The 23,587-nt window shown below is 48.1% G+C and overlaps 1 protein-coding gene and 2 long non-coding RNA genes across 5 annotated transcripts in view; 2 read left to right on the top strand and 1 right to left on the bottom strand.

Moving 5' to 3' along the window:
* Positions 1–1,380: 1,380 nt before the first annotated feature.
* INF2 (inverted formin 2) overlaps positions 1,381–23,587 on the bottom strand; it is a 56,115-nt gene continuing 33,908 nt past the window's right edge. For all 3 annotated transcript variants that reach the window (XM_032957632.2, XM_076068276.1, XM_032957633.2), the window contains 14 exons: positions 22,590–22,731; positions 20,165–21,037; positions 19,239–19,384; positions 18,412–18,473; positions 17,273–17,375; positions 15,706–15,791; positions 14,275–14,375; positions 12,809–12,879; positions 10,398–10,505; positions 9,533–9,603; positions 7,761–7,878; positions 5,573–5,737; positions 4,557–4,656; positions 1,381–2,634 (listed from right to left, as the gene is read on the bottom strand). In XM_032957632.2, the coding sequence (XP_032813523.2) occupies positions 2,546–2,634; positions 4,557–4,656; positions 5,573–5,737; positions 7,761–7,878; positions 9,533–9,603; positions 10,398–10,505; positions 12,809–12,879; positions 14,275–14,375; positions 15,706–15,791; positions 17,273–17,375; positions 18,412–18,473; positions 19,239–19,384; positions 20,165–21,037; positions 22,590–22,731 (2,235 nt within the window). In that variant the 3' untranslated portion in view covers positions 1,381–2,545. The remainder of the gene's footprint in view (positions 2,635–4,556; positions 4,657–5,572; positions 5,738–7,760; positions 7,879–9,532; positions 9,604–10,397; positions 10,506–12,808; positions 12,880–14,274; positions 14,376–15,705; positions 15,792–17,272; positions 17,376–18,411; positions 18,474–19,238; positions 19,385–20,164; positions 21,038–22,589; positions 22,732–23,587) is intronic.
* LOC142925366 (uncharacterized) lies at positions 5,893–7,850 on the top strand. The gene is made up of 3 exons (XR_012942344.1): positions 5,893–7,251; positions 7,419–7,478; positions 7,713–7,850. It is a non-coding gene; the product is annotated as an uncharacterized LOC142925366 (long non-coding RNA).
* LOC142925367 (uncharacterized) lies at positions 12,809–14,718 on the top strand. Its single transcript, XR_012942345.1, has 2 exons — positions 12,809–12,942; positions 13,788–14,718. It is a non-coding gene; the product is annotated as an uncharacterized LOC142925367 (long non-coding RNA).

The following is a 23,587-nucleotide window of genomic DNA, read 5'->3' as shown; positions in this document are numbered from 1 at the left end:
GCTAATAATCGCGAACAAGCGACGTGTTAATACCGGTGGGCGTGATCGTGTGTATGCATGCATTTCCTGGATAGAATGCACCAACGCAAAGTCACAAACTAACAAACATTCCCACGCACAATCCAGAGTCCTTTGTTCTGCATCCACCCAACCCTCCCCCAACCCCGGGAGACCCACTCGCACAAACACAAAACAAGCTTTGAACTTTCAATCACCTGCCACAGCGTTCCAATGCAACAAGTGACAATGCGAAACAAATTGCACGTCAATCTACAGAACGATCATTCACTTGACGCCATCGCAAAGCACCCGGCGGCGTGGTTACTCACTGGAATTAGGGTTGCCATGGCCAGGGAAAGCCGAGCAGCAGTGGGTCTCTCAACTCGCACGTCCGACGCACGTGGTACGAGTGGGCGAAAGCAAAGGGTGGGCCGTACTTATTTAGAGTGGCCAACACGCACGCACGGACGGACGGGTGCGTGCGTGCGTGTGCACGGGTGCAGCGGTGGTCGCAGGGTCCCCGATAGGACCTTGCGGTGGCGTCCCGGGCCGACCTTGCCCAGAGCCACTCTACGCCGCTGTGGAAAATCCATGGGGCTCTCAGTTAAACATAGCCCCGCAGGGAGTAGTCGGGTTGCTGAACGAGCACACACACACACACATGCACGCGCGCAAAAAAACACACACCCACAAAAATAACTTTCCGATGTGTTTTCGGGTTGTACCGCGTGTTGTTTCGGCACAATTCCCGACTTTTTACTCGACACGCTTGGAGATTCTTCATGGAGCTGAATTTGAGCGCGTGGGAGCGAAATGTCAGGCATCAACGCCGAACAGCACTCGGCAGACGCCGAAGACACGTCAGGAGAGCCCTGAAGCACAACACGCGACAACCCATGCAGTACTATCAAAGAAAGTGGACATTCAAGTCATCAAGCAAACTCTGCAGAGGGTGGGAATCTCAGACTGGCATCCCTGATGTTCTGCGAGGGCTTTGCTATCCTCAAAGAGCTAGTTGTGGACACGTGAAGACTAAAGCAGAGAAACGTCAACCTGAATCAGATAAAATCAGTACACTGACTTTCAACTAAATTCAGTGATGCTAGATACATACGCAGGCACAGAGGCGGGCAAAACTGAAATACTATAGCAAATCATATCCATTTATTGATACAAATACTGCTTGCTGAACTGGTTAAATGCATAATTCTATAAAAACAATCGAGTGATCAATCGTTGACGAAATCTGTTCTTTTGCAATATAATACAATGCGATTCCATATATCATGTTGAATATTCTATTAAATATTTATTTTCTAATTAAAATATTACTGGTTATATGTTCTAAAACTTGGGGAAAAATACATTCAAAACACAAGAGAACAGAAAGCTTTTATTTGTATTTTCACAACTTTATATTACTGCAAATAGCATCAATGCAGAACCAAAGGGAAGGAAATGCATATCAATGCAAGTGCTGCTTGGCACAGCTTATAATGGACACATTAACTAGCAGGCATAATGATTGATTACTGCAGGTATAATGCTTACAAAAGTGCACAAAGTCTTTTAAATGCACGGTTGCTTGGCAAAAACACGTGCATATTATTTAACAATCATACATTTGAGTACAGTTGTGCAATTACGTCAAGACACCAGCGATGCAATTTAGTAAATTCTAACAAAACAAAGTTTGCGAATGCATAAATAATGGAAAACCCGCTCATCAAAAAGTAACAGCAAGCACACACCTGACATCACAGTTGAGGTGGCCTTGGTGGACGCGACTCAACCACACTGATCAGTGAAGGCCCTACATTTCGTGCATGGCATCATTACCCATGGGCGCCAATCTCTCCAGGTTCACGTCACCTCGCGCTCACATCACACCAAATCTCCTCTAAGCTCCATCGTGTCAAGGTCGGAATGCCACCGTGGCCAAATCTTTTGAGGCCTTAACACCTCACCCCATCGCTTCCTTGCTGCTAGATCCGGCAGTGGTCGCATAGTCAGCACCTGACCTCCAAAGTGCGATATCACAGTACTCAACACTGCCTCGAGATCTTCCCCTCAGGTTGGTGATCTTAGGCTGCCGGCTCCAGTGCCTGTCTTGGGTAACCACGCAGCCACGTGAAACGGGCAATCAAGCAATCACGCGATCGTAATTTGCATCGCTGGCCTCCTTCGCAACGGGAAGGAGGCATTGAAATTAAACGCGGGTAAAGCGCAACGGAGAATCATTGGCGGGAGAACCGGAAAAAGCTCCTACAAAAGTCTTGCCAAAACCGGTGCAGTTCATGCATCTCCCAATCAACTGAGTGCAGAGAGGCTTAGCTTGTTAGCTTGTTCTTATCAGGCTAAGCAGGGTTTGTAAAGTCCAGACAGAGTGCCCAGCCTTACCAAGTCAAGTAGATCCTTACCAAAGGCAAGAAAAAGCTCAGTAATAAATCCGGCGCTGGAAATGCAAGCGTTAAGCTTCTTCGGCCAAAACGACGGCGATTGGAGGGGACATCCCTTTGGGTGCACGGGGCACGAGCTGTGGCCTCTACGGTTTGCGGCCACTCTTGTTGAGCTGGAAACCTTTCCGAATGTCTGCAAGCAGCAGGTCCACGATGCACAGAGACTCCTTCTCCTCTGCAACCACACACACACACGACATGTGCGATTTCACACCATCAGCAGCAAGCGAATAGACAACTTTCATTACAGAATTAAGTGCAACAAACTGTTGGGTCGCGAAGCTCTAACAATACCTTAATGTTTCCATTTAAAGCTTTCGTGACTGCAGGGATTCATCTTCTTGGTTCTTTCGGTATAGTCACGTGACTTTACCGAAAGAACCAAGAATATGAATACCTTAATGACCATTAAAACATACTTTCACACAACTGTGCAGGATTTCACCATTGTAACTGCATAGCTCTCCGATGTGTTTTCGGGATGTACCGCTGTTTGGGCGTGATGTCTCATGTTTTGCTCCACGAACTGGGAGCTTATTCAGAAATCCAGCTCCAAAAAAACCACATCAGGTGGATAACCAACGGTTCCATGTACAAATAGTAAACAAAATATTTAAAATCCACCAATTGTATTTTCATTGCAGCGTTTGGTTGTGGTCAATTAATCTGCTATATGCCTTTCGCGTGTAGATTCGCCAATGATTTTTCCAGCCACTGACACGGTACAAATCAAAGCCCGACTTGGTACAAATGAAAAAAAGTACAAATCCCACCACAGGTCAATTTGGAGTCATGTGAAAATCAGAACCAAACTACTGGGGTTTGTGCTGTGTCCCAATAAGAAGACATCACAGTTTATACATTTGAATGCATCCAAGAAACTCATCAGATCCGACACAGGAATTATTTCCTGGCTTCGGCCTGCATAGAAGGCAATGGGCTGCACTTCATCGTGTACGAACGCACGGCATATCACGGGACCCTTTTTGCCAGTATCAAAGTATGAAAAATAATAATTGGTTTCACCCTTTCTGGAAATAAAACTGGTTTCATGATGTTCAAACACCAAATAGACACCTTTTGCAAGGAATCAAGTCTACATTAACAACACGTACTTGTGGTGAACATGCAAACAAACATGCTTTGATAATATATGTATTGTCTTTGAAACGGATTCACTTTGATACTGGCAAAAGGCCCCATGATATATCCGCTCACCCCGAGCTATAAATGTTCTGACAGTGGCACTGTCTTTGTACTGTTCGCCTTTTGGCGTTCTCTGGTCTGACACTGGTGAGACTAGACCATGAATAAGGCCGTCTGTGGTGTAGGCCAATCAGTTTCAAAGACAATGCGTATATTATTATCAAGGCATTTTTGTTTGCATGTTCACCACAGCTACGTGTGGTTAATGCAGACTTGATTCCTTGTCAAATATATATTTAATTACGTGTTGGAACATCTTAACAACACCTCCTGCTTTATTTCCAAAAAGGGGTAAAACCTATTCTTATAAATGTATGGGATCTAACACCCCCAAAAAATGCATTATGGATGATGTCGGTCGCGAAAGCCTACATGTTAAACAAAAACCTATTCTTATTTCTCAATGCACGGCATGCGCGAACACTTCCTTCACAAATGGAAACTTGAAAGAGTCGCCCCCCCCCCTCTCTATTTGTGACCGTTGTGAAGTGCGATCCGTCCATCACCGAGCACCGTCCATGCATGACATCACGCTCATGAAGGAAGCACCGATGCCAAACATCAAGCGACTCCCGATGCCGTCGAATGGATTACCGGGACTCACACGGCCAGAATGTGTCGTCCGTTGCTTTTCAAATGCCACGTGAAAGAAAATATTTCAATGCAAATCGTGATAAACCTGAAACATCCTAAACCGTCTGCAAAAAGTTCATTCATGTAATTGCAGAATCCTCCTATGAGAAAATCTTGAAATCCGGTGAGGCTTTATTGGACACAAAGAATGGCATTGTCTTTTGTTCTAATAATTATTATTGTCAGCACCCGGGTACGACGTGTCTTAATATGAGTGGTTGGGAGAAGCAGATTGGCGCTCCGTCCCACTTTCTCTACCTGTTTTCCCATCTTTCGGCAACGGCTTCGCGATCTTGCTGCTCGGCATGTTGCGCCGTTTCTCAGCCCGAGCCTCCTGCTCCGCCCGCGCTTTGTTTTCCTGAACACAGAGAAATAGATGTACCCCCATTAGGCCACCAGGAGAGGTCAGGACAAAGTGACATTAGCAGGCGAACATTCACCCAGCCCACCTCCGTCTCTCTCCCGTGCTGAAAATGACACACCGCGCCAAGACAAATTTTAGGCTGAGTTGACTGAGAAGAAAACCAGATTAAACTGTACACCTGGGCCTGGAATTGCACTCAGGTCATGGGACCCGTAATTCAATGAAAGAACCACTCTACCTTCGTAGCTTCACACAGACACGTACGCAATGACTTGTGCAAACACAAAAATACAAAGATCCCTTTTATAGCCGAAACAGACTTTTGTGGAAAGTGCTGTTAGCGACCACGGATGAAGGGGGTGGGTGGCCAGCATCACGCCCGACCGCCTCCGTCGCTGTAGTGACGAATGTTAACCACACACGTTCACACACAAGCCACAGTCAGAGTAATCCAGCGCGTTGAGATGTGGCTGCCTTTTTACATGCTTTACATGCAATCAAGCGCAGATTTTCTTCAAGGACATGAATCAGAAAATATGGACACCAACAAATATCGTTTTTCTAAAGCTGAAACTCAGCTTTAAGAGGTGCATGCTTGGAATTACACTGAGAAAGAGAAGCAAATGGGCTCGGGAACATCACTGGAGGGACGATGTCCGTGGATCGAGAATGCAATTTGAGTGGCAGCCAGGGAATGGAACGCATCCAAGAGGACGTCCGCCAATGAGACGGAGCGGCGAGATCGGTTCACTTGCAGGCGCCGGATGGATTGGTGAACGTCGCGATCGTGAAAGGTGGTGGCGGTAGCTTGGGGTCGGGGGGGGGGGGGGGTAATCATGGCTGACGATGGCGATGACGAAGGTGCTGCACACCAGCAGCTGCTTGCTGCTGGTGCCGTGGCGCCGCCAACCTTCTGCGCGGAGAGGAACTCGTCGCGGAAGGTGCTCACGGAGCGCAGGCACTCGGGCAGCTGGAAGCGCCGCGCGTCCTCGCCCACGTACGCCGCCAGCACGCTCGCCCGCACCTCCACGAGCGCCAGCAGGGCCTGCAGCTCCGCCGAGCGCTCCCGGAAGCCCTGCAGGTCCCCCCGCGGGCGTGGGGGGGGGGGGGACACGCGGGGGGGGGGGGAGATGAGGGGGGGGGGGACGTGCACGAGTGCACAAGCGCGCACGCAACAATGGAATACGCGCAAGGCTCACGATGCACGATCGTGACAGCGTTCAATTTTGTTGTTGTTGTTATTACGTTTACACAGAAAAAGGCTCGCCGATTCTCAAGACTCTCTTGTTCGGAGGGGTTCTGTCGTCCCGACAGTTTTTATCCTTCACCTGAAGAAGGCTACTTGTGTTGTGGCCGAAAACGTCGTGACAATTTTATTGTTGTATTTTATTCTCATTCTACGTGACTTTACCGAAAGAACCAAAGAAGGTTCTGCCAGTTTTCGCAGCAAGGGGCCTATGCAGCCATGTGTTATCTCGACTGAGTTATTTGCAGGTGATGTGTTGGTACTGTGATCTTTGGCCAATACCAGTTACACAGGTGCTTTGTTGATAGCTGTGAGAATAAAGCAGAGCAACCAGAGGAAATCCAGTTGGTATTGTATGCACAATGTTACATCATTTTATATTTTATTGTAATTATTTATTTTGTTTGTGTTGATATCTGTTGGGTTTTCTGTGGTTGTAGAAATCCTTGCTATAACCATTTGCATTTTTATGACTTCCTTCATTCAAGTTCAAGCTCTCAGTCCTTTCCTCATCTGCCTACGATTGTCTCTTGTCAAATGATTTGTCTCATTGTTTCCCTTGTTTCACCCTGCAACCTCCCTACCACGGGCACCCTCACTTCTTCCTCTGGGGAAAAAAATAAATCCTCTTCCCCCACCCGTCTCCTAAAATTGCACATTGCCCTACTTTGTACAGCACCTGAGGACGAAACTGCACTTAGATGCTATGCGAATGTCAAGTGTATGTATGTAACGCATGTCACCAGCTAATGGATTGCCATGATTCAGGACCACTTTTTTTTTTGTTAAACCTTGTCCTTGCAAATAATGTCGAATCGATCGAGGCTGCAGGGTTTGCAGGGACGTGTCCGGCGTCCACAAACAAAACCACGTGCAATATATATGATATTTACAGTATATATTATTCATACGACTGTGTGCGTTTTTTTTTGTTTTCCCGCGGATGCGCTCTACGTCTCTCCCGTGTGTTCTCGTGTCGTACCACGTTGTTTCGGCACTGCGTCAAACATTTATCTCCGTCGTGCCGTGCCGTGAGCTTCCTCAAGAGTTGAATTCAGCTCCCTTCGGAGCTGAATTGAACAGCGTCTCCATCCAGTTTCCCCGTCTGGAATTCGACGAACGCCAATGGTCCCCCCCCCCCGCCTTCTGACGGCACTCAAAGAGGGCGGGGGAACTTGCGGACGTGTTTTCGAGTTGTAACGAGCGTTGTTTGACGGGACGTCCGACGTTTCGCTCCTACCAGCTGGGAGCTTCTTCAGGACCTAAAGAAGCTTCGGTTCAGCTCGTGAAGAGACTCGCAGCACGTCAAGAAAGACGTCGGACATCGCGCCAAATGACACGAGGTACAAGCTGAAAACATATCGGGGAGCTGCATATGATTCATACATGCATGATTCAATGCATTGAGTATGAGTGCAAACATAAATCTTATGTTGAGAATAATTTAGTGCACTTGGTATTCGCGCTATTATTATAGCACAGGGATATCACGAAGGTGCTTTTTCCACAGATGTGGTCTGCCGGTAGGGAGCGATGTTGCTTTGTGTCATCCTAAATGAATACTTTGCAGGTACGTACAAAATTTGGACCATGACACCGGCACAAAATTGCCTGCTTTTTTATATATATAATGTCTGGGCATCTTTAGAATCTACTCTATTACTCGCAGTAATAACCAGGGTGGCCTACCGGATAACACCCGCAAAACCTCTGCAACAAGTGGTGAACGTGCTATCGCTGAGCCGTGTCACCACCCCGACTTTAACCAGTGAGACTCATTGCACATCGATGACGAATTCCACAGGAGATGATGAGGATGGCGATGGTGATGGCGGCAGCGCGCTGGACCAACCTGGATACTCGGGGTGTACATCTGGCTAATCTCGTCCACAGAGGCGATGGTCTGCGCCAGGGTTTCCAGTCGTGACTTGAGAATTCCAGACTCCGCCACCAACACTTCCATGTTCACACTAAAAAGGTGGCCAACAGCGACATCAAACATCCCCCCTCCCCCGCCCCCGATATTTGCATAAACATCCCAGCTATGGTTCTGTAGAATAAGTCTTCAAAACTCAGTAAAGGCGTTCCCCTCCTGTGTTACCATTTTTATAACAATTGTTATACACGTATACGTATCTGTGTGCATCTCTTTTGCCAGTCCACTGCTGGATGAGAGCAGGGCCTCCCCCCTCACTGTGCGGATTATTTGTCCGTACTTCCCCACTCTGCTGCACGCGGATTCGTGAAGATGGGAGGCATAGATGTGGGGGGCATCGCAGAACAGTCCAACAACTGTCAACTACACAGCCCTGCAGTGTATCGCTTATGACACCTGTTATTCACAGCGGTTGCCCATCCAAGCATTATCCAGGCGTAGCCTGCCAAGCTTCCGAAATCTGATGAGATCAGGCGCATTCCAGTTGATTGGGTCACAGGCGTACATCCCACACAAAACCGAAATGACCATCAAATATCAATGGAGCAATTTATCGTAACAGGTAATCTATGTAATAATAGGGTTTCCTCCTTTTTTCTGGCAACACAACTGACACCTTTTTACAAGGATCCATGTCTGCATTAACCACAATACTTGTAGTCAAAATGCAAACAAAAAACATACTATGATAATATATTGTCCTTGAAACTGATTGGTCCACAACAAGGGACGGCTTTCTTTAAAGAAAAAAAGAAAGCCGTCCCTTGGCGTGGACCAATCAGTTTCAAGGACAATGCATATATTATCATAGTATGTTTTTGTTTGCATTTTGACTGCAGGTATTGTGGTTCATGCAGACATGAATCCTTGTAAAAAGGTTTCAGTTTTGTTGCCAGAAAAAAGGGGAAAACGCTATTATATTTTGGTACTGGCAAAGGAGGTCTAATGATGAGGTAATCTATGTTGTCATTTGTGCCATTTACATGCGTATACTATCTGCATGTGTCACCTTAAGGCAAAGTTAATGACCGGGACAGAACAAAGGCAGAATACAGACAATACAAATGAGATTGTGCAAAGGAGACCATGAAGAATCGATGATTGAATGGAATCGTGACCCTGAATCATGACAACTCCTAGCATCTCAGGTCAAGATGGGGAATCATTAAATCCGACTGAAAAAAAATACGTGAACGCAACCATCGGCAGCTCTGATAAATCCGCTGCTGCATGAAGACCTTCCCAAGCAGTCGGCATCTGTCACGATCCTGCGACGTAGCAATCCACCCAGCTCCTGCGGACGAGCCGATTTCATCACTCCATCTCAACGGCAGACGTCCCTCTCAGATGTGTTCCATTCCTTGGCCGTCACTCGGTCATTATTATTGACCATCTGCCATCATCCCTTCGAACCGTGAGGTGTCCTACCCACTTACTTTTACGAACAGTTTGAATTACGCCACTAATCCCTGAATGCTCGCCAATACGTGCAGTTCCTAGCGCTGTCAATGTTATTTCAAGAGTGCATCTTTCTCTTCACCCATTTTGCGATGTGTTTCAGGGCCAGGTTGCTGAACTATGGCATAGCGGGCAGTATGCACCAGCTAAGAGAAATCGTCTCTCGAACAACAACAAAATGAGGCAAGGGAAATACTGGACACGGAAGGAAAAAGTAATGCGTGTTGTACCTTGCAGCCTTGGCAACCGTGGCCAGCTCATCAGGAAGGCTCAGGAGGTCTGGGTCCTTCTTCTCGGCCTCCTGTTACCATGGAAACAGATGGAGGACCACGCAGGGGGCACCGCTAAGTGGGCACGGTTGCCTCATGGGGGCCCTCACTGGCACGGCCCGGGCACCTATCAGACTACATAGCTATAATGTGGCGTCGTCATCGTTATTAATAACAGAATCATCATTGTTAAGTACGCCAATGCTGTGACGTCTCCTTGCCAAGAAGGCAACAAGCGGCTCTCCTGTGAGACGAGGCGTTTCAGCTGCAATGAGCTTGCGCAACTTTCTCCGAGATGAGAAGGGGCACAGAGAGGGAGCTTTCTGCCTGGAGGGGAGCGGTGGTGAGTGTGGGTGAGCGTGGGTTAGCATGGTGAGCGGGGGTAAGCGCGGGTGGGAGTGGTGAGAGTCAGTGTGCATAGGTGGGTATGGTGAGCATAGGTGGGTATGGTGAGTGAGCGTGGGTGAGCGTGGGTGAGCGTGGGTGAGCGTGGGTGAGCGTGGGTTAGCATGGTGAGCAGGGGTAAGCGCGGGTGGGAGTGGTGAGAGTCAGTGTGCATAGGTGGGTATGGTGAGCATAGGTGGGTATGGTGAGTGAGCGTGGGTGAGCGTGGGTGAGCGTAGGTGAGCGTGGGTGAGCGTGGGTTAGCATGGTGAGCGGGGGTAAGTGTGGGTGGGAGTGGTGAGAGTCAGTGTGCATAGGTGGGTATGGTGAGCATAGGTGGGTATGGTGGGTGAGCGTGGGTGAGCGTGGGTGAGCGTGGTTGAGCGTGGGTGAGCGTGGGTGAGCGTGGGTGAGCATGGGATCCCACTGCTGCTGTCCTCACCAGGAGGAGGAAGTGAATGAGGCTGAGCCCAGGTCGGTTGCTCCGCGTCTCCTTGAGCTTCGTCAGGGTGCTGAGCCGAAATCCCTGCGCTCCACCCATGAAGCCGCCCTTGGAATGCAGACAAAGACAGCGAAAATTCCACATTTAAAGCTTTGCACAACGTTTGAGAAGGTGCTGTGATCGAGCACATATTACATCACAAGTGACAAATGAGGATGGCGATAGGGTTAGCACTGGACCCAGTCACCTTTGTCTCTGCCGAGCGGTGGCGATGTTCGCACACCGCACAGGGTAAAACATTTTAGGCTGTTTCGACCTAGGAGAGGCCCTTCCCAATTGACGATGATGCACACAGACAGGAATCAAACCCGGGTCGCCAGTCTTGGAGCAGTGTGCGGTCCAATATGGAAGATATACACAGTATAGTATGAAGTATGTAATAATAATAATAATGCAATTCATTCACGCGCGCAAATTTACGGACGTAACGGCCGCAATTCAGAGGCGCGGAGCCAAGCTCAGACTCGCTCGAAAGCGTGGTTGTAGAGGTGGAGCTTTTAAAGTGTCTCTTGAAGGAGACGAGTGAGGTGACGCTGCGAATGTGCAGAGGGGACGGCGTTCCAGACTGTTGGGGCTGCCACCGAGAAGCGGCGATAGACGTGACCGTCCTGGATCTTGGTATCAAGAGGAGGTCGTGAGTCGCGCTGCACAGGCATGTACAGCTCTGTGTCAATCCACTGCTAGATGAGGGCATCCTCACAACGAATGGGTCGTGGGAGTTATGACCCCGTACTTGATCACCCTGCTCGGTGTCGGATGAAGTATACAAACCGTACCTGCGGAAAAATCACGTGCAGGAAATAGGTGGGGTTTCCTATAACCAGCAGCATTACGTTCACTAAATAAATACGCCGATAATATATCTCATTCACATATCGGGGCCTCCTTAAAATTAAAAAAATTAAGTATCTTTGAAAAGTTCCCATCAACCACGAAGCCATGTTTGGAGTGCATAATTTAATCAGCAGCGTTTTTTTCAATACAATACTCTACAAGCAAACTCTGGATCGGTTTTGAAGTATGGCTCCTCATGAGCAGCATGAGGCTTGCTTGAACCATATGCAAGTACCCTCTCTCTCTCTTGACGGTATTGTTTCTGGTTCGATGCAAAATTACATAATGCGCAACGTGTGTGTATTATATAATGCGTATCTAATGACATTTTGTGCTACATTGACGAAACATGGAGATATTCATTTCTGCAGTGATTTGATGGGCTGTCACATTCAGGGCTCGTGATTGACGACTATTTCTTGTCGTCTTTACCATTTAATTTGTAACGTGTTCTCATTGCTTCCTGTCTCATGTGCACAGCGTTGTTCACTCTATTAGCCTCAATGCGACCATGGCATATCATTTGAATGTCATTTGCGCGAACGGTAAATATAATTTCTCACCCGCACGATTCGATGAATGCATCAGGAGAGTAAGAACTAATTTTAAATCTATTCATCGAAGCATGGGTACACTTGCAATTTACAAAACCTTTGGACGAACGTTGGCCCAACGTTGGCATTTAGTCGGAACCTTTGGACTAGAGGCCGACCGAAACTGAATTTCGGGTTTCGACCGAAACCAGACAAAGTAAAAAATTTACTTTCGGCCAAAGCCGAAACCGAAAATTGAACGACACTTTCGACCGAGACCAAAACAGAAAGGTATATAACCGAAGTTACCGAACACAAGATTTATGAAATATGTCATGATGCAATGCTACTTTAATTTAAAATAAATCTAGAACTAATAATTCAGAGCTAAATATAAAATCTTGAGGCGTTACTTACTTAGTAATTATATCCAAACAAACGAATGTTGTAGTTAAGAAACAACAGTTTTTTCCGCATTCAGCCAGACAGGCTGCCGTCTGATGACCGGCCGACCGACCATTAGCAGACCACGGTTGCGGCTGTAACCTCGCTCCCAAGCTGCTGCTGCTGACGTGTGTGTGTGTGTACGTGTGTGTTTGTGTGTACGTGTGTGTTTGTGTGTACGTGTGTGTGTGTGTTTGCAGCCTATCGCATAGGATTGCCTAGCGCCGACTGACCGGCCGATAGGCAGAGACGTAGCACTAGCGTTATATTGTAAAAATAGATCTTCGGTTGACGAATGACGACTGAAAATCAATATCAGTTTCGGCCAAAACCGAAAATAAAAAAATTACTTTCGGCTGAAACCGAAACTATGCCGAAAGAGGCCATTTGCCAACTTTCGGCGCTGAAACCGAATTTCGGTCGGCCTCTACTTTGGACGAACGTTGGCCCAACGTTCCATGGTTACTTGGTTAAGAACGTGTTTCTGAAAAGCTGAACCACGTGCAGTTTCGCCCCCCCCCCCCCTCCTCTGCAACTTACAAAGTTGAGGAAATTTCCCACTTGCAGGACAAACATGCAGAATCGCGGGAGCCTCTTGCTGGACAGCAGATCTGCAGCAGAACGACAACGCGATCACAAACACCCCCACCATGTGGCACCTTGCGCACCCTCAAGTAAGTACCACAATCAGGGCCCCGCGCTCTCTACTGGGAGACTTTAGCAACTGCAGGGAGATTTATTTCCCTACATTGACCATAGCCAGGGGATGGGCAACCAAAATGGCAAGAAATGCCACTTTTTTTTTCGAATTCGGTAAACAACTCAATATTTCGCGAGCCGCAATGCACGTGGTGGGTCCTCGGTAAACAATGGTCACGAAGCGGTCCTTGAAGCGCCGCGTGCGGCTTCACAGCCGCGGGTTTCCGACCCCCTGACCGTAGACCTCTGCACGTGATGGCATGGACCATTGATGTAGCTCACTTTCCTTACAACACACCCCCCACACACGAGTTATACTACTAGTATTGCTCCTGGTGCCATGTCACGAGACGATGCCATTTCCATGACGCCAGAGAAGGTCTTGTGGGGTCGCGTCAAAGCAACCTCTTTATTCACACCCGCGACTTTATATGCCCTGCAGAGAGCACTTGTTAAATGTCAAAATCTAAATGTGCAGGTCTCAGAGAGAGCTGGAATTCAGTCAAATTAAGTGAAAATAGTTTTTTTTTAATATATGACGATTTACCTTGTGCAGTCATCTGTGAGTGGGTTGAAAGCACCAACTTTGAGTGTCTGCCTGGATTCGAACTTAGGTGTTCTCAACAGCGGCAGCTCAGTGCTCTGGGACCCCTCCACCCCACTGCACTAAGCCACACTGGACAAGTGTGGTGAAGTCACAATCAAACCCCCCCCCCCATGACCGACACTGCACAGGGAAGTTTTCTGAATTTAAAACCCATTGCTTTAGAACTGCTTTGTGTGTTTGGCTTGTTGTCCTCCCCCCCGCACCTCCGCTTAGCACGGTTGGCCATGTACGGCGCGAAAGAAGTTCAACATACATCATCGTCGTCATCATCATCACAATCCATGGACAGATAGCCCCGAGGTGTCCACTGCACATTTTGTCATTTGTTTCCACTCTCGTCTGTCTTGTACTCATATGCTCAAGTAGCGCCACATCTACCTGGCACCGATCTCTTATGTCGTCAAGCCATGCTCTGGTTAGGTCTTCCTCTCTTTCCTGTAACCTTCAACTTTTTTTCTGAACAACACACTTTAAATGTTCCTGTTATTATTGCCGCTGTTGTCCATCCTACATATGTGTCCAAATAGTGCCAGTTTCCTTCTCATCACTGCTGTGCATCAGGTCTTCTTCTATGTGCAACGCTTTTCTTACTTCTACGGCAGTGTTCAACATACGCACAAGTTTAAATCCAGCAGTGAATTCTCACATCCTGCCACCTGAACCGTGCGCGATCGCCGATCGCAGTGGAAGCCGCACTGACCATCGCAGGATGTGGCGAGCAACTGGGCTTGGGGTAGCAGGTTCTCCAGAATGGACCCAGCTTCTTGGCACAGCAGAAGGACGTCGATCCTGAGAGAGTAGCTGCACGTGGGGACCGAGGAAGAGAAAGGGGGGGGGGGGAGGCGGAGGAGGGTTGGTGGTAAGGAGACGGTCACGTAGGAAAAGGGAGAGGTCGGTATTTTGGAGTACAGTATGTGAAGTTGTTCAATGGACCATATGATTGTCTTGTGTGAGGGTCTGACCTACCATTGGAGAAATGCATAACGTGCACAATATATGTACTGCACAATATTTTACAGTCAATTGCTATGCAGTAATGGTCGATGCCAGCTATCCCTTGCAGACTTGATCTCAATGGGGCTGTATTTTATTATTATAACTGCAATAATAATTACCGCAACGCCATTTGGCAAGCGAATGTAAAGCGAGTGTCATGTGCATTTATGAAGACATTTCAATGTAATGTGCAAGTAGTGTGCGTGGGTGCTGTCTGTCAACCGCCCACGTGCATGTGTGGGTGTGTACTCTTTGCGGTGAGCGGTCGTGGAGCGATTGGCGAGCAGCGCTACGGACCCGGCCACCCGAGTTCGATTCCCGGTGACGAATATCTGAACCGGTCCTGGCCCTCCCCCCTAGGTTTGACTCAGCCTCAAATGAGTACCTAAATGCGACGTATAAGCATCACCATTAGGGAGACAAAGGCGGCCGGGCATGGTGCTGGCCACCCACCCTCTCCGTGTGCTGTTCCGGACTTCATTGGGTGCTCGCTAACTGCACTTTCCCCAACAGTCTGTAAAGGCTATACAGAGGACCTTTGTCTTTGCCTTTCTGAATTCAGAAAATTAGAATGCACGCGCGCTCTTACGTCCCCAAGGCTCCAAGCACATTCACACGACAATACAGACCCACGATCACGCACGCACGCGTGTATAGATGTGCACAGTGACACGCACAGATGCATTATTAGTCACACATTCACACGGACACAACAACGTGCATTCTCAATCAAGGCCAAAGACAAAGAAAGACAAAGGCTGCCTTAACAGACCGTTGGGGCCAGTGCTGTTGGTGAGCACCGATGAAGGCCGGCACGGCAAACACGAGGGGTGCTGGGGTGGCCAGCACCACGCCCGGCCGCCTTTGTCTCCCTAGTGGCGATGTTTACACAACGCACCGAGTACTCATTGGAGGCTGAGTCGACCCAGGCGAGGTCCAGGACTGGTTCAGATATGTGTCACCGATGTTGAGCGCGAGCGGAAATTGAACTCCGGGTCGCCGGGTTCGTAGCACAACGCGCGAACCGCTACACTACTGCTCAGTTGCGCACACACGCACAAATGCACACGTGCGTGCACACACGCACACGCGTACATTCTTATTCACCCACACGACCACAATGCACGTTTCTCACTGGGGCAATGCGACGAGCAGCTGGTAGAATCTCTCCGCGTTCCCCAGTGGCTTTCCTTCCTCCTTAAATGCCGTCACCATGGAAACCTGCACATGGCATCACCCCCACATCATTACTTTTCAGATATGTTGTTTTTGAATGCCTGCCATAAACTAATTATCATCACATTTCACAACGGACACCATTGTTGTCCTCCAGCCCCGCTGCTCTCACTAATGCACGAGGCTGAGAGAGGAAAACATAGCACCGAGTGATTGTCTTGCCCAGTGACCATACATACGCATGCAGGGCATGTCATCTGAACGTTTAATCCCCGACCTAATCTGCAAGCGCGCAACCTAATCTACGCAAGAACATTCATGCCCCAATTAGAGCTGCGAGCACCTCCTGACATTTACAAAGTTAGCCGTTCATAAAGAGGTTATTTTATTCATAAGGTCGACGTTTTGAAATCCACAAGTCAAGCCGCACGTCATTCAATTTAAAAGGAACGTATTCACTCCTCCGAGAACCAACATGCTGCGTACACAGCTACAAACACGTATCTCACTTCCTGTTGCATTGTAACAGTGGTGGCTATGCACGACAGTAATCCCGCACTATGGAGGCAAGGGTTGTGAAACTCTATTCCTATGGGCGTAGAGGTTGCAATACCTACCGCGACATCCGTGGGATGTAGTACAGGAAAATTGTGGACTCCACTTGTTTCGTCGATATGGGATAGAGCGTTTCCCCCTCGCACACGTGGGGTTTCTCCAGGTTCTCTGATTTCCTCCCGCATGTAAAAGACTCACCGATTGTCTGATAGCACCTTAATACATAGAAGACCACAGAGCTTGGGCAGTCGTTGGCACCAGCTCACTGCGTGGCTGCATTCCCTGTTTGTCTCCTGGACGTCTGAAAAAAAGCTTTATAGCTCATCAGATTCCTCCAGTATAAATAAATATTCTGTTCTGTCTGTGGTTCTTCACGCTTAGGAGTCGTTTTCTCTCTCTTCGAGAGTGAGCACATATTTAGGGTTTGCTGTACAAGCCAGTATTAGTCCATCACACAGAGGTAATTTTCATTGTAAACCAATGTGGGTTTATTACATTTCGGAGCAAGAGTGACGTTAAAAGCCTTCTTAAAGCTTTGCCCCGCGCCACGTTATACATTTGGCACAAAACCAAACTTTGGCCCTCTGACTGGCACACCATTGGGTTAGCATGGAGACATATTTCGGTACATTTTTTTACATAGGTCAAAGGTCATAGGTTGTACAGGTCAAACCATCATGACCTTGTTTCATTGTTCCTTTCAAATAAAATGTCCTCTTGCTCGACTACGAGCGATAAAAATTGATTGACCAACTCGCTTTGCTAAGAGACGCGTGTACGAGTGTAGTTCCTTATAATTGAGGGCCCAACAGTGTCTCAAACATCTACTCAGTTGGATAGTTAAGAAAAAATACGAGTTGGACGATACACAAATCCACGTTGTATTGTTTTGCACGGTACGGACGTGTTAAACCGCAGGGCTGGGTAGCGTTGAGATAAGGCAATAGCGGCGTCACGAGGGAGCGAGTCACCTCGGAGGAGTCGGGTAGCAGCTTGACGAGTTGCTTGAGGTTGTCCTGGTCGAGACGCTCGCGGTCTCCCCGTCGGATCATGTCCACGACCGCCCCATTAGAGCTGCGCTCGCGGGGGCACGGGGAAACGGCAGACGCATCTCCGCTCACCGCGTGTACACGTGCACAACACGTGTACACGCGTCTGTACATCACGTACATGTATATTATATATAAGTCATCTCAATCGGTCAATCCACGGCACCTGGGTCTCCCGCCAGCGAGCCTTCCCCGCACTTCACGTGGCCTCAAAGTGCACCTAGCCTGACAAGCGCTGTGGTGGCGTCATCGCCACTTGGTTTGCGAATGGCAGAACAGTGGTGTAGCGGTGGCCACATGACACTACAAACCTGATCACCTGCGTTTAATTCCCGGCCATGGCTAAAATCAGTGGCAAGAGATATCTTAAATGGTCCTGGGCCTTCACTTAGGTCGACTCAGCCGACAGAAGGTGTACAAATCATTTGAGGCCTATTTTCAAACGGGTTAAATATCCTCAATTACAATTCTGATTAAGGTGCACATCAGTGGCAATTGATTTCTGAACATGGCTTTGGCCTCCCGTAGGTTGACTCAGACCTAAAGGAGCACCCGCTGCAATGCGAAGTCAACAGCGGCTATGAGGTGACAAATGTAAAGCCAGGCGTGATGATGTTGGCAACACCTCTATTTTTTTTTTATTTACCAGGTAAGGCCCACTGAGGTGTAAAGCTATTTTTTCAGAAGCGACCTGGCCCACAAAATGATAGCTCAACGAAGTGGCTTATCATGTAGCAATTTACAGCACCTGAATACTCTAAGCATTTCTAAACATGCGCCATGTCCTGTGGTGACCTTACTTGGTGCTCGCTAACAGCACTCTGCCCCAACCAATTTTTCCTGCGTGCGCTCGTATGTGTGGGCAGCAGTGATACACGCAGCTACAATTCAGGCGAGACGCGAGTTTTATTCTTCAACATTGATATCATCGGTGGTACATTATAGCCGAACCATATTTGGTTTCCACTATTTTATGTTACGACAACTGTATTTGCTTCAGCAGATATAATTTGTCATTTGCTTAGCCAGATATGACAGTGCAAAGATGTGTAAGCTCTTACCACTTGAATTGCTTGAGGAAGATGTTAATATTCAAGCTCTTCTTCTGATCCAAGAACGTCACCTGAGGTCAACAAAAATAGGCCACAAGCAATTCATCCAGCAGCGGACCGAGAATAGCTGGCAGTAGCAGCGGCCAAATGTGGACAAATGATCTTGGCTTTTATTGGGCACCCCAAGCCGCACCCAAACTGGTGTTCGAAATGTTTAAGAAAGGCACACGCCATACGTTGCTGCTTATGTCATAGCTGTGTGTCATGTCAGGTCCATCATGGGTTTGGAACTTCCCTAACGAGAACACGCTTTCACTACTTTCATCAGCAATTTCGCGATGTCACTGCAGAGTACCTGAAAATCAATTGAAAGTTTTTTTTTTATCCTCAACCGAGCTTCAAACCAGAGTCAGAGAGGCCAGGACGTGGCGTGTGATAACTGAACCAGTCCTGGCACTCCCACTTCACCAACTCACATTTGCCAGCATGGTGAAGTATGGTCAAATCACCCACTATGATTGAGATGGTGTGGGGGAGGTCTTTATCCAGTAGTAGATTGACAAAGGGCTCGACCCTATAACAATTGGGGTGTCAGTATTAATAATAATGGCCTTTATTTATATATGGAAGCCTGAATGAGTCTCAAGACTCTGTATTGGGACACTTGGCTAATTCTATTAATGAGCGTTCGGCACACGATATCCTGCACCTCCGATTAGCACGGTTGGATACGTACGTTGCGAAGGAAGTTCAACGTGCATACATACATTATCACACTGGTTGCAATTCTCAGCGTCGAGTGGACATGACACTTTGTGACAGCAAAACTCTCGTACCTCTTGGGGATCAGCCCGTCGCGCCGTTGTTTTGGAAGTGGAGGGAGTGGCCTGCGGTTGGCAGAACAGCTGCTCGATGGCCGAAAAGTCTGGCTCCATGGACTCGGTCTGAGCCAAAACCCAGAGCGACGGCTTGTCCGCACATTCTACAAACAACGGTAGCAATGGCACCAACATCGACGCCCATTCAGCTACCACACGGACTTCAGAAAACGACGGCAATATAGACAAACGTATGTATGATGAACTTCTTTCGCACCATGCGTAGTCAACCGTGCTAATCGAAAGTGCGGGGGAAGGACAACAAACTAAAGACAAAAGTCAGTTCTAATGAAATTAGTTTTCAATCTAGATTATTTAAAAGTGCATAGCTCCAGTGGCTTCCTAATAACGGAAGGCAGAGCATTCCAGATGGCCGCAGAAGCGCATCTGAAAGCGACTTTGTTCGATGGTTAGCCAAAAGCCACTGTGAGGCTGACCCTAGTTTTCATGACAGCTTATGCTCCTTGATGAGATCAGCGACATCTACCTCAAACACCAACAAATCAATGACAAAGTAAATGTTCAATTAGAAGGCATTGTTATCTCCTGTGTGTGTACATTCAATATCCCCATGCTTGTCTGTTATAAATATGAATACAACTGCGAGGTAAGCTCAGTGTCCTGAATAAAGTAGCCCTTTGGCTCAAGGAACGATTCTGATATTGCAAAACTTTTCCGACCATATTAAGTCTCAATTGAAACCCTACGTTGGATTACTGTGTGTGTGTGTACAGCACCAGAACAGAACCTCATTCCAAACACTCCTTCAGTCACGTTCACGTAAAAAAACCAATATGAAACATGTGACTGATGATGATAATTAAGAGTATATCAATGAAAGCAAAGCCAATGAATCGCCTTGCATGCAACTCATAATTGCTTACTTGGCAATGTATTGCTGGCCACCTTCTGCCAATTGAGTTTCTTGAGTTGCACCGTTGGCCTGCGCTGAAGGACCGCATGCCTCTGGGGCCCCTGTGCCCCCAGTGGTGGTGGAGCAGCATTCAGAAGTACGGGGCAAGGAGGTGGAGGAGGAATCATCTCATTGGTTGGAAAGGGCGGCGGCAGTGGCGGCGGTGGCGGAGGCATTCCCATATGACCAGGTAAAGGTGGAGGAGGAGGAATTCCACCAGTCGAGATGCCGTTGGAAGGCCTGAGAGAGGGCGGTAGTGGGGGTGGTGGAGGAATTCCACCAGTCGAGATTCCATTGGGAGGCCCGAGAGAGGACGGGAGTGGGGGTGGGGGTGGTGGAGGAGGAGGAGGTGGGGTAGGGGCAGAGATGGATTTTGATCTACAACTCTCTAGTAAAGGGGGAAGTGGTGGTGGTGGCGGTGGTGGTGGTGGTGGAGGTGGCATTGCTTCCACCTGAGATCTAAGCTGGGTAGGAGGAGCAACTATTGACAACTCAGTTAACATGGCGACAGCAGTCCCACAATGCACCGTTTCAGAAGAATTCACTTTGGCGTCGGCAGACTGAGGAGGGGCGACCCCGACGCTTTTGGATTCTCCAGATTTTCCAAGCGAAGGTACTGGGCCATCAGAAGGCGTGATGGGCATGGAAGTAGAGGCTCGGGTCGCGTCGGCAAGGCTCTCATGATCCAGTCGAGCAGCCTTGAGCGCCATCATCTTGTCGAATTTCCCTGCTTTGGTGTTTTGCTGCTTCTGCTGTGGTTGCTGTGGCTCTGCTGGATGAGGATGAGACTTGGATGAAGGGATCAACCTCGTCAGGACAGCTTCCACCTCATGGTCTTCTTTAACTGTCAAAACATCAAGCTGCTCATTTTAAAACAATTATAATAAAACCAACAGCAAACAAAATACGACTCTACATTCAGTTTGTTCCCTAAACCAAAAACAACTTTACTGCACCATGGATAAAGAAGAATTTGCATTTATATAATGTGCAAACACAACACAGCATTTCAAAGCACTTCGCAATGCACACACAGTCTGCATTTCAAGTACCAATGGCAGAAAGCGATTTTTTTCCCCCCCAAAAGGAAAAAAAAATGAACAGAGAGGACAACAAATTTACGACAATGACAGAAAACGCCATGAAAGCCGGCGCACTAACACACACCGGGGTGCGCCGGGTACGGTCGACATCCAGAAGCCAAGGAAATTACAATTTTACAGGATGGAATAAAATGCCAGGCGCGTTCCACTATCCACTCACCTGACCTCTCTGACCCCCACACCCCAAACCACACCACGGTGCCATATAGGGAAAAATAAATGCGTAACGAACAAGAAATAACGCTCCGTCTGCGAATTAACCCTTGAGACACGAGTCCGAGTTCAGCTGTAGCGAACGTTCAGCAACGCCTTTAGCAATCTGAGGTTCTAAGATAATTTCTGAGAGTTCAATTAAACCAACACATTATATTTAATACAAATGAAATACATTACTTAATTTCTACATTGACATACAGAAAGAAATAAGAGCATATGGTAATAGGGGTTTCCCCTTTTTTCTGGCAACAAAACAGGTGTTAAGATGTTAAAACACCGAACTGAAACCTTTTACGAGGTATCACGTCTGCATTAACCACAATGCTTGTGGTCAGAACGCAAACACAAAAACACTCTGATAATATATTCATTTTTCTTGGTTCTTTCGGTAAAGTCACGTAGAAGGGAAACAATAAAATAATAAAAATATAAAACAATACAATTCTCACGACGTTTCGACTGCAACACAAGCAATCATCATCAGGTGTGAAAACCAGAATAATAAATAACCAACAATATGAATCCCTGCAGTCACGAAAGCTTTCAATCAAAATATATGCATTGATGACATCATCACTGACGTGAAATTAAACTACAAGACCCCTTTCAAAGCAACGTCAAGGAGGCCACTGACGACGGGAATGGGTAATCAGAACGAGTTAACGCAGCAGGAGACACGAGATTGTCCGGTGGCTGCGTGGCACCAGCAGCAGAGGGAAAATCCCGTGGCATTGCTATCGAGTGCACAGGCGACGCAACAGCACCGGGGCCCACAGGGGCACAGGCGCCGGGGAGGGTGGGTGGGGGGCTAATCGAACAAGCCGCCCCCCCCCCCATTTCATTCCTCCCGTGAGGCCCCACGCCAAACAGGATGCGCCGCCAATGGGAATATCAATACACCGCCTGCGTAGAGAGAAAAGTATTCATTCTTTCGTCTCCTACGAGTGGGAAATGTGCGACAGCCAGGTACTCGTGGCGTGAGAACTCCACAGATCTACGTCCGAGGGGGCCCCAGGGGGATTTTCTCGTCACGGGACCCGGCGGTGGTGGGGGTGGGGGGGGGGGGAAGATGCCTACCCTCATCGGAGACGAGGACGGCGCGCTGGGCCACAAACTCGAGCGCGGCCCAGAGCGGCGAGGCCCCGGGCAGCGTCGGCTCCAGCTCCAGCAGGCTCTGCATGATGGTGAGCAGCTGGGAGGACACGGGGTGACTGCTCACCTGCACGTCCACGACGCCACACACGGGGGAGCGCCAGTGCGGACCCGCATCAAATCGCGCGTCTCGGTTAACGGGACGACAACTAAAGCAAACGAGTCTTGATTATGTTTGTGCAGCTGACCAGTTTGAGTGAATGGCGCCTAATAAAAACATTGATTTTAAAATCTTATTGTTTTGTCCTTTTTGCCCAATTGTATCTTGATTGTGATTTGCGTGCGTTTACATCACTCTTAGGCTAAAATAAAGAGCTTACTGCACCTGCACCCAACTCATCTCACATTACACTTGGACTGTTTTTGTCTCGCGTGTATTTTGTTTACAGCCATTGAAGACCTCCATACTCTTTGGTTCTATTCGGTAAAGTCACGTGACTTTACCGAATAGAACCAAAGAGTATGGTTCCTTGCAGTCACGAAAGCTTTAAATCTAGAATTGAAGACCTCGCTTGTCAGTTGTGTGATACTCCTCAAGGACCCTGGACTCGTTCCCCGCTGGGCTCGCGCACCACGGATCTCCTTTGTAAACTAGCCGGCCGACGGGCTAAACGGGATCCTCCGTCTAACAAATAAAAATAATCAAACACAGCCAAACATATTGTGTTCTGCTGTCCCCACAGGATCGCTTCTCAGGGCGAGGTTCCTCATAGCATTCATATCCAGTGAGTCACGGATGCAGGTGTCCACCAGATAAACACGCATCTCTGCTCAGCCTTGTAGGTTGAGTGGGGCAGATTGAGTGTTACTCCTCCCTTAGATTACATGGGCCGTCTTCAATTGACTCCGTTGTCCTCCAACACACATAACACTCAGAGATGAATCATCGTAAAAAGTAGGTCATTTACTTACACACAATAGCC

Source organism: Petromyzon marinus, chromosome 20, assembly GCF_048934315.1.
Source record: "Petromyzon marinus isolate PM22_M1 ecotype Great Lakes invasive population chromosome 20, UKy_Petmar_22M1.pri1.0, whole genome shotgun sequence".
Classification (NCBI taxonomy): domain Eukaryota; kingdom Metazoa; phylum Chordata; class Hyperoartia; order Petromyzontiformes; family Petromyzontidae; genus Petromyzon; species Petromyzon marinus.
This window is presented reverse-complemented; position numbering and strand designations above follow the sequence as displayed.